The 13,449-nt window shown below is 42.1% G+C and overlaps 1 protein-coding gene across 1 annotated transcript in view; it reads right to left on the reverse strand.

The window, feature by feature from the left end:
- Positions 1-13,068, reverse strand: part of LOC142246683 (uncharacterized) — a 232,881-nt gene extending 219,813 nt beyond the window's left edge. The window contains exons 1-3 of the mRNA XM_075319749.1: positions 13,044-13,068; positions 12,843-12,932; positions 4,552-6,550 (exon numbers count right to left, since the gene is read on the reverse strand). Coding sequence (XP_075175864.1) covers positions 4,552-6,550; positions 12,843-12,932; positions 13,044-13,068 — 2,114 coding nt within the window. The remainder of the gene's footprint in view (positions 1-4,551; positions 6,551-12,842; positions 12,933-13,043) is intronic.
- Positions 13,069-13,449: the final 381 nt, after the last annotated feature.

The raw sequence follows: 13,449 nt of genomic DNA on the forward strand, positions 1-13,449 counted from the left end.
ACCTGCTGAAGTCCGCTGTACACCTGACGTCAGCGCTCGTCACTGACTTCCATTCCTGCAGCGTTCTCACTTCAAGTCTCGCAGGCGACCTGAAGCTGTGACTAGCGGTAACATTACGGGCAGCTTGCGATACTTCGCTTGTGAACGCGGTGGACAATAGAAGTCAGTGACAAGCGCTGACCTCCCGAGTTCAGCGGCGTTCATCATCGCAGGTAATGTACCTAGCTAACCTCATGATGTCTGCTCTCGTCATGCCCTGCAGTGACCTGGCCTGCCCTAATGATGTTATCTGAGGTCACTGCACTGCTCTCTCAGCCAATGAGGAACATTCTGTTCTTCACTGACTGGGACAGGGAGTATGGTATGGATCGTCGTGGGACCCCCTTATTGGATTACGTCGGACCCAGATTTGTTTTTTCTTTTCAATAAATTGAAAGAGGGAATGTGTTGGTGTTTTGTTTTCACAAATAAAAATTTTTTTGGTCATTTTTTTTCTTATTTGTTTTATTACTGACTGGGTTAATGATGTTCGGTATCTGATAGATGCCGTGACATCACTAATTGCAGGTGCTAGAAGTGGGGAGACAAAAGGCGCAATAGGGTCTTACCCGATATAACGTGAAATGATAAGAAGGGAATAGGTACACTCACCTGATAGAGTTGTGCCAGTCACAACTCCTTGAATCGCATGTGAGTGTCAGCGTGGTTTAAGCAGCGGCCCCGTAAATAGTGGAAAATGGTATATAATAAAATAAAGGAAAACGGGTTTTAGCCGCGCTAAAAACCACTGATGCAAGATTAATGAAGAAGTTTCTTTTTATTTCAGCATTCCAACGCGTTTCAGAGACAAGGACCGTCTCCTTCCTCAGGGAAAAAAATCACTAATGCCATTGCTTGATGCCAGGTGACATTACACAGCTGGTATCAACCCCATATATTACCCCAGTTGCCACCACACCAGGGCAATGTGATAAGTTGGGGAGAAGCACCAGGATTGGGGTATCTAATGGATGCGCCACCTCTGGGGCGGCTTCGGCCTGCTATTTCTAGAGAAGTGTTCAACAACCGTGGACCTCCTTAGTCTGAGAATACCAGACCACAGCTGTCAGCTTTACCTTGGCTGGTGATCAAATTTGAGGGATCCCACGATTTTTGTTTTAAATTATTTATTTAATTTAATATAAGAGCGTGCGGTGCCCACTGTTTTGGATTACCTGCCAATGTGAAGCTGCCAGCTGTGGTCTGCAGGCTGCAGCTGTCTGCTTTACCCTAGCTGGCTACAAAAAATAGGGGGGACCCCACGCTGTTTTTTATTTATTTTTTGGTTAAGTACAAGGCTAAACACCCTTTAGTGCCACCTGAAAGGCACTAAAGGGTGCAAGATTACAATATGCAGGGGAGAGGGACATTATAAATGTCTTTGTTATCTATATCTATTCTCTATCTATTATCTATCTTTCTAGCTTTTCACTGTATGTAACACTTCTTCTGTTCTTTTGTTTTGTTTGAGGTCCGAAAAAAAAAAAGGATGGCACATGGACCATATACAGAACAGATGCGGATGTTAGGCTATGTTCGCACATGTGCGTATTGCATGCAGTTAGGCTGCAATCTGCACCGCAGCGTAACTGCATGCGTCCTGCGTCCCCAGCATAATCTATGAAGACTATGCAGGAGATGTGCGCACGTGGCTTATTAGAGCGCAGCTCTTCGGCTGCTGCCCGAAGCGCGCATTCTAAGAAGTAATATGTCACTTATTCCGTGCTCTCTGCATTCATCCCCCGCTCTGTCTATGGGAGGGGCTGCACTCAGAGCGCATGAAATCGGCTTTTTTTTTTATTACGGACTCTTTCTGCAGCGATTTGAAGCACACGTGTGCTGTTCAAATTGCTGCAGAAATTTCTGCAGGGACAGAACGCAATGTGCGCACATAGCCTTACACGGATGCATCCATGGAAAAACAGGACCGATTTTTCCGGACCGCAAATATGGGACGGTCGTGTGAATGTAGTTTAATTAGCAAGTTCTTGCCACCCAAAACAAAACACAAATTCACCTACAGGTATATTTTTTAAGAATTAAATGTAAATGCCTATATGAACAGTATTACAATGGAATATAACAAAAAGTAGAATCTTTCTCCACAACACTTCATTTTCTCCATCACATTTAGCACTGATTTTCCTTTTGGTTACAATATCACCTGCAAATTTCTACCTATTGTTACGTCACTACCGGAGTCTGCTCCAGCGACTTCTGCTCCGATCGCCAGGCGACGCCGTGTTCCTGCCGTGGATGGTGCTGGTGATGGGAGAGAAGTCGATGCCAGCGGCACCAGTGGGCGCAGGCTCCGATCATCTACTGGGCTGGGTTAGCTTGGGATCTGCAGTACCGCTGCCTGACTGTGGGTGGCATGTGTCTTCCAGCTGAAGTTGCCAGCGTTCAGCTACAGCCAATGGGAAGACACCACACCCTTCTTATTTCCCCTCTTGTCACAGGATTACTGCCAGATATAGTTCTGATTTTCCTGGCTCCTGTTACGTTCTATTCTGTTGGTGATTCCTGTGTTGACTTCTGCGTGTTTTGACTACCCTTCTGCCTACTGTTTTTGTACCTTGCTGCCCGACCCAGATCTGACCTCTGCTACGTTTGCTGACTACGTCACTGCCTGCCGATTCTGTCCCTGTTCCGCAATTCCTGGTTTGACCCTGCCTGACTACTACTCTCATCGGACTGCAGCCTTCCACAGGTAGTGATCTCCAGTTCCCTGTGTAATTCCAAATCCCTGTATAGGGGTTAAAGGGTTTCAGGGTTCTGGGGGTCCTACTTGGTGAGTGGCTTCCCTCTAGCCTCCCCTTTACAGCCCATCTGAGTCTGTGGATCCAGGCAGGCGTTACACCTATATTGTACCAGGATCCGATTTTTTTCTCAAGATTCAGATATTGGATGTGTTCCGCAGAGCTAAGACAATAGGAAATGTAGTTTCTCCAAGTTTATTTTCAGAGAAAGGAATAACAAACAACATGGATGCAACAGAAAGGGTCGTACAGGTGCGGATACAAAGTCTGTACCCTGTGTCGGACTGGCTACCGGAGGAACCTCCAGTAATACCAGTCCTGGCTGCGGTTACCTGAATTGAACTCCAGAGCTCTCACCTGAGCTCCGGAGTGCAGCCTGGACTGAACTCAAGGTTTGCAGGACTGAACCGCGAGTGCCGACTGATTCTCCAGCGATTGCGGTTCAGTTCAATGCAGGTAACCACAGCCAGGCCTGGTATTACTGGAGGTTCCTCTGGTAGCCAGTCTGATTCTGTCTGTACCTGCTGCTTTGTAATGCAAAATATCAAATCCTTCATGCTGTTTTCTAATGGCAAAAACTACAAAGTGCTCCGATATATTAACTGTAATTTGTCCCATGTAATATATTTGGACACATGTAATATTTGCAGGTTACAGTACATAGGATGCACCACGAGCCCTCTCAAAATTAGAACCAGGAGACATCTGCCCGATATAGGAACTAAAGTCGCAATGTGTCTGCAATCTCCTATCATTTTACTACAGTACACAATTCAACAATTCAGATTCTACAGGTTTTTCCATGCAAGGAATTGAAAGGGTTCACCCTCACCACACTTGGAATTATTATGCAATTATTCAAATATCCTTAGAAAAACAATTTTTATCAATTTACATTATTTAAATTGGTACCTGCATTGGTTGGAGACTAATATTTAATCCATCATTCCAGGTCTTTATCTTCTTAGTATTTTGTAAATATATTTAAGCATATACAGGTAGCCACTATATATTTTAATCACTTACATTATGTAATTGTATATGAATGTTAGCACAGTAAGTATATATTTTTCTAAATATTATTTATCCTTTTTTACGTAGTATAACAATTTGGTTTACAAGTATAAACATTCAAATTTTGAAAATTGCCCATATTTCATTTTTTTGTAACATTTCCCAAATTTTTATAAGAAAGACACCGGAAAACATTGATTGAAATTTATTACGTACAGAAAGTAAATGTCAGGAAAAACAATTCTCAGAATACTTGGTGATAAGGGGGAATTTGGGGTGATGCAATTCAAGGATGCATCCACGTCTTCAACAGTCTGCATTTCAAATCATGAGTCAAATGTCAGGCATGCATACGATATATCTACATAGGCCAGAGATAAAGACGGGTCTAAGTAGAAAAGAAGTCTGCTTTATTTTAAATAAGTACAGGATAATATAAGAAGCCATTTCGAGAGAATCCAAGAATACATACACTTCTTCTATTGGTCAAGCAGCAAAAAGAGCATTTTCTTAGATATATGTATTTCATCATGTTATATTAGGCTAAATCAGCATGAATCACAAGAGTCTTATGATGTCTGAGTACAGACATGGGTGCGGTACACAGTCCAAACACCATTTTGATTCCTGTTTTGGATATCTTCATACAATACTGACCATTACACTGGGATATGTTGAAATATTCACAAAAAGTAAAATGTTAGATTTTAAAAATTTTCCTTGGTAAATAAAGAATTACAATAGTTTCTTCCCGGTGTGAGTTCTCTGATGTCGATCAAATTGTGATTTAGCTCTAAAATTTTTCCCACATTCTGAGCATGAAAATGGCTTCTCTCCTGTGTGAATCATCTCATGTCTAGCAAGATGAAATTTGTTAATAAAACGTTTCTTACATTCTGAGCATGAAAATGGCTTCTCTCCTGTGTGACTACTCTCATGTTTAACACATTTTGATTTCTCTGAAAAACATTTCCCACATTCTGAACATGAAAATGGCTTCTCTCCTGTGTGAATTCTCTCATGTATAGCAACATCAGATTTCGTATTAAAACATTTTCCACATTCTGAACATGAAAATGGCTTATCCCCTGTGTGAGTTCTCTCATGTGCAACAAGATGAGATTTGTAAATAAAACATTTCTCACATTCTGAGCATGAAAATGGCTTCTCTCCTCTGTGAATTCTCTTGTGTATAACAAGATGAGATTTTGAAGAAAACAATTTCTCACATTCTGAACATGAAAATGGCTTCTCTCCTGTGTGACTTCTCTCATGTATAACAAGATGAGATTTCTTAGTAAAACATTTTCCACATTCTGAACATGAAAATGGCTTCTCTCCTGTGTGAATTCTCTCATGCATAACAAGATGAGATTTGTTAATAAAGCATTTCCCACATTCTGAACATGGAAATGGGTTCTCTCCTGTGTGAATTCTTTCATGTATAACAAGATGATATTTGCTCATAAAACATTTCTCACATTCTGAACATGAAAATGGCTTCTCTCCTGTGTGACTTCTCTCATGTATAACAAGATGATATTTGCTCATAAAACATTTCTCACATTCTGAACATGAAAATGGCTTATCTCCTGTGTGACTTCTCTCATGTTTAACTAGAATTGATTTACCTGTAAAACATTTTCCACATTCTGAACATGAAAATGGCTTCTCTTCTGTGTGACTTCTCTCATGCATAACAAGTTCAGATTTGTAATTAAAACATTTTTCACATTCTGAGCATGAAAATGGCTTCTCTCCTGTGTGAATTCTCTCATGCATAACAAGATGAGATTTCTGACGAAAACTTTTTCTACATTCTGAACATGAAAATGGCTTCTCTCCTGTGTGAATTTTTTTATGCGTAACAAGATAAGATTTCGTAGTAAAACATTTTCCACATTCTAAACATGAAAATGGCTTCACTCCTGTGTGAATTCTCTCATGTTTAGCAAGATCAACTTTCGTAGTAAAACATTTTCCACATTCTGAACATGAAAATGGCTTCTCTCCTGTGTGACTTCTCTCATGTCTAACAAGATGAGATTTGTAATTAAAACTTTTTCCACATTGTGAACATGAAAATGGCTTCTCTCCTGTGTGACTTCTCTCATGTCTAACAAGATGAGATTTGTAAATAAAACATTTTCCACATTGTGAACATGAAAATGGCTTCTCACCAGTGTGAATTTTCTCATGTCGTGCAAGATCATATTTCGTAGTAAAACATTTTCCACATTCTGAACATGAAAATGCCTTCTCTACTGTGTGACTTGTCTCATGTTTAACAAGTTGAGATTTGTATAGAAAACATTTCTCACATTCTGAGCATGAAAATGGCTTGTCTCCTGTGTGATTTCTCTCATGTGTAATTAGATTTGATTTACTTGTAAAATATTTCCCACATTCTAAGCATGAAAATGGCTTCTCTCCTGTGTGAACACTCTCATGTAGAACAAGATCAGATTTTGTAGTAAAAGATTTCTTACATTCTGAACATGGAAACAGCTTCTTCCTTGTGGGTGCATTTTTATTTTTCACACTTCTGTGACTTTTTTTTTGCTCAACAGTCTGTGATGAATTAGGAAATAGCACTTTTAAAGGATCAGGTGATAGACCTTTGGTGTGAGGGGCTGAGGTGTTGGCATGCTCTTCATATGTATCTTGTGCAATGTTACAATTATCTGTCTTAAAATTAGAAGACACGGGACGTCTTTTGGAGCGTCTGGTACGGCCATCTGCCAAGAATAAGATTTGATTTTTGAACAAAATAAAACTTTTATTCATTTAATAATAAAAATGTAAGAAAAATGAAAAAAAAAAAATCAGATACAAATTGCAAGGTTCTATTATTAACTAAATAAAGTGTCATTTACATGATGTGATGATTTTGTACAAAGAGTCAATTTTACTAATGTTCATTCCCGATCATTGGCCAGTGCAAACATCAAGTGACAGAGTAAAACATTTGTCATTGATTGCATATTTTATACGAGCATAAAAATTATGGCTGTCAGCAATGTATCATCCCCTTTGTGTAAATAGAGGATGTTTTGCAATAATACAAAAAGGCACAATAGAACGGAAACAAACTGTCATTGCTACATGAAAATTAAAGGTAATAATCTCCAAACAACTTTATCATCAATCGATGTCTGCTGATGAAATTATATTCTCCTTACAGCCGCTCACTTTAAGTCTTCAGAGGAAGTAGTAATCACCTGTCACTGAGCAGTGACTGTTACAGCTTCATGCACCACCTCACTGACTGTATACAAGTGGCTGCAGGGAAGATATAACTTCATTTTCTCCCAATAGACTCACTCCTAGTAAAACAGCCCAAGATCATTTCTATACAATTTTCCTTCAAATTACCACCATATCTGTATGTAAATGTAGATGACATGTTTTCTTTAAGAACCAATATTTGCCTGTGTAATGGATCCTTAGGCTACATTCAAACATTTAGTATTTAATAAGTATTTTAGATCCGTATTTGAAAGCAAAAATCAGGAGTGGAACAATCAGATGAAAAGTATAATACTTTCTACCCAGTCTTGGTTTTGTCTTACAAATACTGATGTAAAATAGGGATGTGCGCAGCCAATCAACAAAGTTTATGGCATGCGGAGGTTGCCTGTACACTGCTGTGTGCAATAAAGAAAAAAAATAAATGACGTGGGTTCCACCTACTTTTGATAACCAGCTAAGGTAAAGCAGGCAGCTGGGGCTGGTATTATCAAGGTGGGAAGGCCCATGGTTATTTGGCCTTCCCATCCTGAAAATAGTAGCCTGCAGCCAACCCAGAAGTGGCGTACTAATTAGAGGTGCCAATTCTGTCGCTTTGCCCACCTCTTCCCAATTGCCCTGATGCGGTGGTAATCAGGGTCATACGTTTGGGGCTGATGTCAACTGTGAATTGACAGTTGGCATCAAGCTCAGGGGTTAGTAATGGATAGATGTCTATCAGACACCGCCCATTACTACCCCGGCAAGCATAGTTAAAAAAAAAAAAAATCAAGCAGGGAAAGTAAAGTTTATTTGAATAAAGACTACCCACATTCACCAATTTATTAATAAAAAAATATTCTGGAAGTTCCAGCGTAATTAAAAGAGTAATGTCCCATGATGTCCATCAATTCTTTTGGAGCTAGGTTCTGAGAACATTCTCAAAAGAAAGCTCCATAGGTCACTGCCAGTCAACGGCCGCAACGAATTTCTCACGAGTGGCGATATCACTAAGTTACTGACATTACTGCTCATGAGAAATTCTGTGCTGCCTCGTTCTGAGAACGTAGCTCCATAGTAACTGATGGGGGTTGTGGGACATTACTCCATTGGATTACATCAGAACTTTGAGGATTTCCTTTTCAGTTAATAAGTGGAGTCTTTATTCAAATGAACTTTTTTTTCTGGTTGTGTGTTTTTTCTTTATACATGCTGGGTTAGTAATGGGGGAGTCTGATACACGTCTATCCATTACTAACCCCTGGGCTTCATGCCAGCTGTAAATTCAAAGCTGACACAAACCTCAAAACCATTACCCCAATTGCCACCGCACAGGGGCAATCAGGAAGAGCCAGGTGAAGCGCCAGAATCGGTGCATCTAATGGATGTGGAACTTTTGGGGTGGCTGTAGGCTTCTATTTTCAGGTTGAGAAAAGTCAAATAACTTCCCCCCCACTCCCCCCGCCTGATAACACCAGCCTCCAGCTGTCTGCTTTACCTTGGCTGGAGCCCACATCATTTTTTTTAAATTATTTATTTAAATAATTCAAAATAATGGCATGGGATCCCCTCTATTTTTGATAAGTAGCCAAGGTGAAGGTGACAGCTAAGAGTTGCTGACCCTATCTGTCCGCTTTACCTGCAGTGGTTATGAAAAACAGGCGGGACTGCACGTCAATTTGTTTTTGCAGGGCAATCTTGCCCATTTTGCTTTATTTTTCAGCCCCCTTAGCCCTTTCATAAAACTATTTTACAGCAAACCCTATGCATTGACTTGCATAGGGTTTGATGTTCGGGGTCAAGTTCGGGTTCCGAACCAATTTTTCTTTTAAAGTCCGGCCAAACTCGGCAAATACAAACATACACAGGTCACGTATCACTAATATAACACACTGTCCAAATACTGAACATGGTCTAAGGGTTTATTACACAAGCAAATATTGGCCTGCAACAAGCATTGATTAGGGATATGGAAGCATCTTTCTTCTCTCTGCCCATGGCCCAAATGTTTCTGTTGATGGAGGATTTAGGAGAGCCAGCGAACAACAGTACATTTATATGTTCGCATTAACATTATTATTTACATGTCTGTAGCCTGACCTTGCTTGAATAATAACAAATAATTGGATTGCATACTACATACCCCAGTGTGGGCTGAGGAAATTATGTCTATTCTTCAGTGGCTATCGCAAGTGGACCACTAGTACCCCATCAGTCATGTCACAGAGTGCAGGAGGTGCTCATATTGTGCCTGTTTTGTTGCTCCCAGGCCGTGCGCATTCACTTCATATGCACTGCTTATGCATATTGCTTCATATGCACTGTGCATTAAGCTCATTTCATATGCACTGCTTTCCCTGCTCACTGGCGCCTGTGATTAGTTGTTGCCTGGATAGTTTGATTTATATTTCTTTGCTTGTATCCTGAATAATCTAATATATAAAGCTGTGTGTGTGTGTGTGTGTGTGTGTGTGTGTGTGTGTGTGTGTGTGTGTGTGTGTGTGTGTGTATGTATGTATGTATGTATGTATGTATGTATGTATGTCCGCTAAAGGAATCTGCATCGTCGCATTAACAATCACGAAATTTTGCACAGACGCCTCATGTGACCTAGGGAACGTCATAGACTATGTTTTGACAGGAAAATTTAACCCTGCTCTTTACAGTTACTCTCCAAAAAACCTGCCTCCATTAAAGTGAATAGCGCCTGGAACTACAGGTTATTAATAGCAGCTGTGGTTGGTTGCTATAGGAACAAAGAACATTGTTAGTACAAGAAGCTTATGTGTGAGGTAATAAGATGTCGGTGGGGAGACGGATTGAGAGACAGAGAGAGACAGACGGGGAAAGAGACAGAGAGAGACAGACGGGGAAAGAGACAGAGAGAGACAGACGGGGAAAGAGACAGAGAGAGACAGACGGGGAAAGAGACAGAGAGAGACAGGCAGTGAAAGAGACAGACCGAGACAGACGTGGAAAGAGACAGACGTGGAAAGAGACAGACGTGGAAAGAGACAGACGTGGAAAGAGACAGACGTGGAAAGAGACAGACGTGGAAAGAGACAGACGTGGAAAGAGACAGACGTGGAAAGAGACAGACGTGGAAAGAGACAGACGTGGAAAGAGACAGACGTGGAAAGAGACAGACGTGGAAAGAGACAGACAGGGAAAGAGACAGACAGGGAAAGAAACAGGCAGACAGGGACAGAGACAGGCAGACAGGGACAGAGACAGGCAGAGAGACAGAAAAAGACAGATGAGGAAAGAGACAGACCTTGATAGAGACAGACGGGGAAAGAGACAGAGAAATAAAGACAGACAAGGAAAGAGACAGGGACAGGCAGACCGGGAAAGAGACAGGAAAAGAGACGAGACAGACAGGGAAAAAGACAGGAAAAGAGACGAGGAGACAGACGGGGAAAGAGACAGATGGAGAAAGAAACAGAAAGATAGAGACAGACATAAATAGACAGGGAAAGAGACAGACCTGGAAGGAGACAGACCTGGAAAGAGACAATTTTTTATTTCAAATTTATATAAAAAATATATATATTTGCATATAAATTTGAAATAAAAAATTATTATAATGAGATAACCGCATATGGACACTCATATATGCATGTATACCTGCGCACATGTATCGATACAAAATCATAGTATATACCGCAGGTCTGAGCGATAATTCAGATCATTGGGATATCGGGCATCCAGTTTCATAATCCACTTGGCCTCTGCATAGCTTTTTAAAAAAAGTCATTTTTTTTTCTTGCTAATCTTATATCAAATTCAATTATTTTTCTATGGGCGCATGGGGACACATGCGTATATATGCGTGGATATGTAGTAAATTAAACTTAAATAGAAAAATGCATGTTTCTTGCTAGCTGTCAGTATTCAGTTTATAACATTTTCAGCTGATTTGCTTCACCCTGCCCCCATTGCAGAGCTTGGGCGTTTCTTGTCCTCTTGTGCTCATTTGGGAGTTTGCCTTTGAGTATTTAAAACGTGTCTGATGTATGTATAGTCACCTATGACTAAGGACTTGTTTTTATTTATTAAACGCGTAAGGTGCCCCTATGCGTGTTCTCTTAAGTTTTGGATCCGTTGGATTTTAAATATCTAATTCATTTTTTATATTTTAATATACTGGATTGAGGTGCTGGATCCACTCTTAACTCCTTCCCAGCTATACACCAGCCTGGCCAGCCTGGAGGATCACAAGGACCTGCAAGTTCTGGAGCGCAGTTGCCTAGGGTAAGCTGAAGTCTTGTTCCTTTTCTTTTTTTTTTTTTTCCTTACTGACTATGCTTTATCTGTGCTGGGTATCATAAAATGGGGGGCCCTAGACCAATTGTTTTATTTATTTTTGCACAGTGATAGTGACCCAGACAGTGCCTGTGATGGATTCCAGTCAGACGCTGTCACATAGGCTGGGGGCACGTCTGACTGCAACCAATCACACACATGTGACACCCCAGGGCAGTGGGGTACTTGGTCTCGGGTGCGTGGTGCACAGTGTGGAGGACAGTTGTGGTCGCGGCCGATGCCCGGTTGCGTGACTCTGGGGGTCGGTCCGAATAAAAAGGGATGAAAATAAAAGAAAAAGGAGAAATAAAAATAAGGAGTTTTTCGACTACGCCACTTGCGGTGCGAGACTATGTTATTTAAAGCCGCCGCTTCAGGGTCCTGCTGGGGCTGGTGGAGTAATGCAGCTTAGGTGTTTTGGGCCCTGCGCAAGCAGGGCCAGGCCCTAGCAGTGGATGATGGGGAATGTAGTGTGGGACCGTCTGTGTAAGTGTACGGAGGCGATAAGGAAACAGTCCACACCAGTATTATAGTTTCAGTGCTTGGACCTGTTGGTGCTGGTTCCAGGTGTTCCCGCTCCCCTTGGTTGGTGATGGACCCTGGAGATCTTCTTTCCTGGCAGATTTAACAGTTGACCATAAAGTGTCCCACTGTCCTACGGTCTGCACCCCGCCTCGTGCTGAGTCCTGTGAGCCTAGGTTCCAGACCTCCACAGGCGCCCTGCGTTTCCTGGAGTATTCCATTTCCACGGGTATCCCACGGTCCCTGGAGTCCTGGTTCCTTACTCCACAGTCCCTCACTCCTGTTACAGCGTTTCGTTGTTACTGCAGGTCTTGCTACACCTTTCTTTCTTTACTTCTCTCTTTCACTCCTCCGACTACTACTCTCAACTCTCCTCTTCCTACTCCTAACAGACTCACTTTCTTCTCACTCACTACTTCTTCCCGCCAACTTCCCAACTGACCACTGGCCCCTCCCCTTGCTGGTGGGTCTCTCCCTACAGATTGGGTTGCAACTATCCAATCAGTGCCCATCCCTTTTACCTGTTGCTAGGCAGTCTCCCAGTCTGGAATTGGGGTTGTGTATGTGGCCTGAAGGTGCTGGTGTCTTGACTGGCACGGATATTCCAGGGTTTGGGTTTCCACGTTACATTTGTGGCACCTGATACCGCAGGGGTGCTACACACGCCAGGATGGCCGATGGGCAGGAAAAGCAGTGCATATGGATGAGCAATGATGAGCAGCCCAGGAAGTGAAGGAGAGGCAGCTGGAGCAGTGTACAGCCATGCTGGAGCCTTCGTAAGCATGAAGCACTTGCTTCTTCCTTATTTTCTTAATTTTTCCCTTATTCATTTTCCCCCCAGTCCCAGATCCGGATCAATATCTGGAATCCTGGGCCAGGGTCTGGTACCTGGGTACCTTTGAAACCGTGCGGATCCAGACTTTTACAGTCCGGGTCCACCCAACACTAGTGGTGACTCCTCACCGGGGCAGTTACCTGTAAGAATGTCCTCTTTGCATCGCTCACCATCCCGCACATCACTTTCTCCTTTCGCCATTATGGCTTTAGCACTGGTATTCTTCAGATCTTTACTCAGATTTCAAAGCTGTGAAAGTAATAATATAATAGTGAGAGATACAAGGAAAGCTCACATGGAATGTTCTAGATAGACGCTTTTACTACTCGCTTGTGTGGCACCTGAGCTGCTTATTGATTCCATCATCTCCACCTTCTCTATCACTAAGTGCTCTCCACAGAGTCAGTACAGCAGTGATAGAAGCAGACGTCACTGGAGCAGGGTCCAGACAACATTACGACACAGTGACTTCCTATATTATTTTGTCCTCACATTTTAGACACCTTATCATAGACAGGACCTTCTCTGTGACGTAGGTGCGACTATTTGGGGTCAATGTCACTCTACAGCTCAATCCCACCCCCCACCCCCCTCCTTAAGGCTACAGATCATACACACGTGCCCCAACCAGTCCACACACCCCGGATGATGTATAAGGCTATGTGCCCACGCTGTGGAAAATGCGTGGATTTTGCCGCGGATTTCTCGCGGAAAAGCCACGGATTTTCCAGAAATCTGCAGCACAGC

This window comes from Anomaloglossus baeobatrachus, chromosome 7 (genome assembly GCF_048569485.1).
Source record: "Anomaloglossus baeobatrachus isolate aAnoBae1 chromosome 7, aAnoBae1.hap1, whole genome shotgun sequence".
In the NCBI taxonomy this organism is placed as follows: Eukaryota; Metazoa; Chordata; class Amphibia; order Anura; family Aromobatidae; genus Anomaloglossus; species Anomaloglossus baeobatrachus.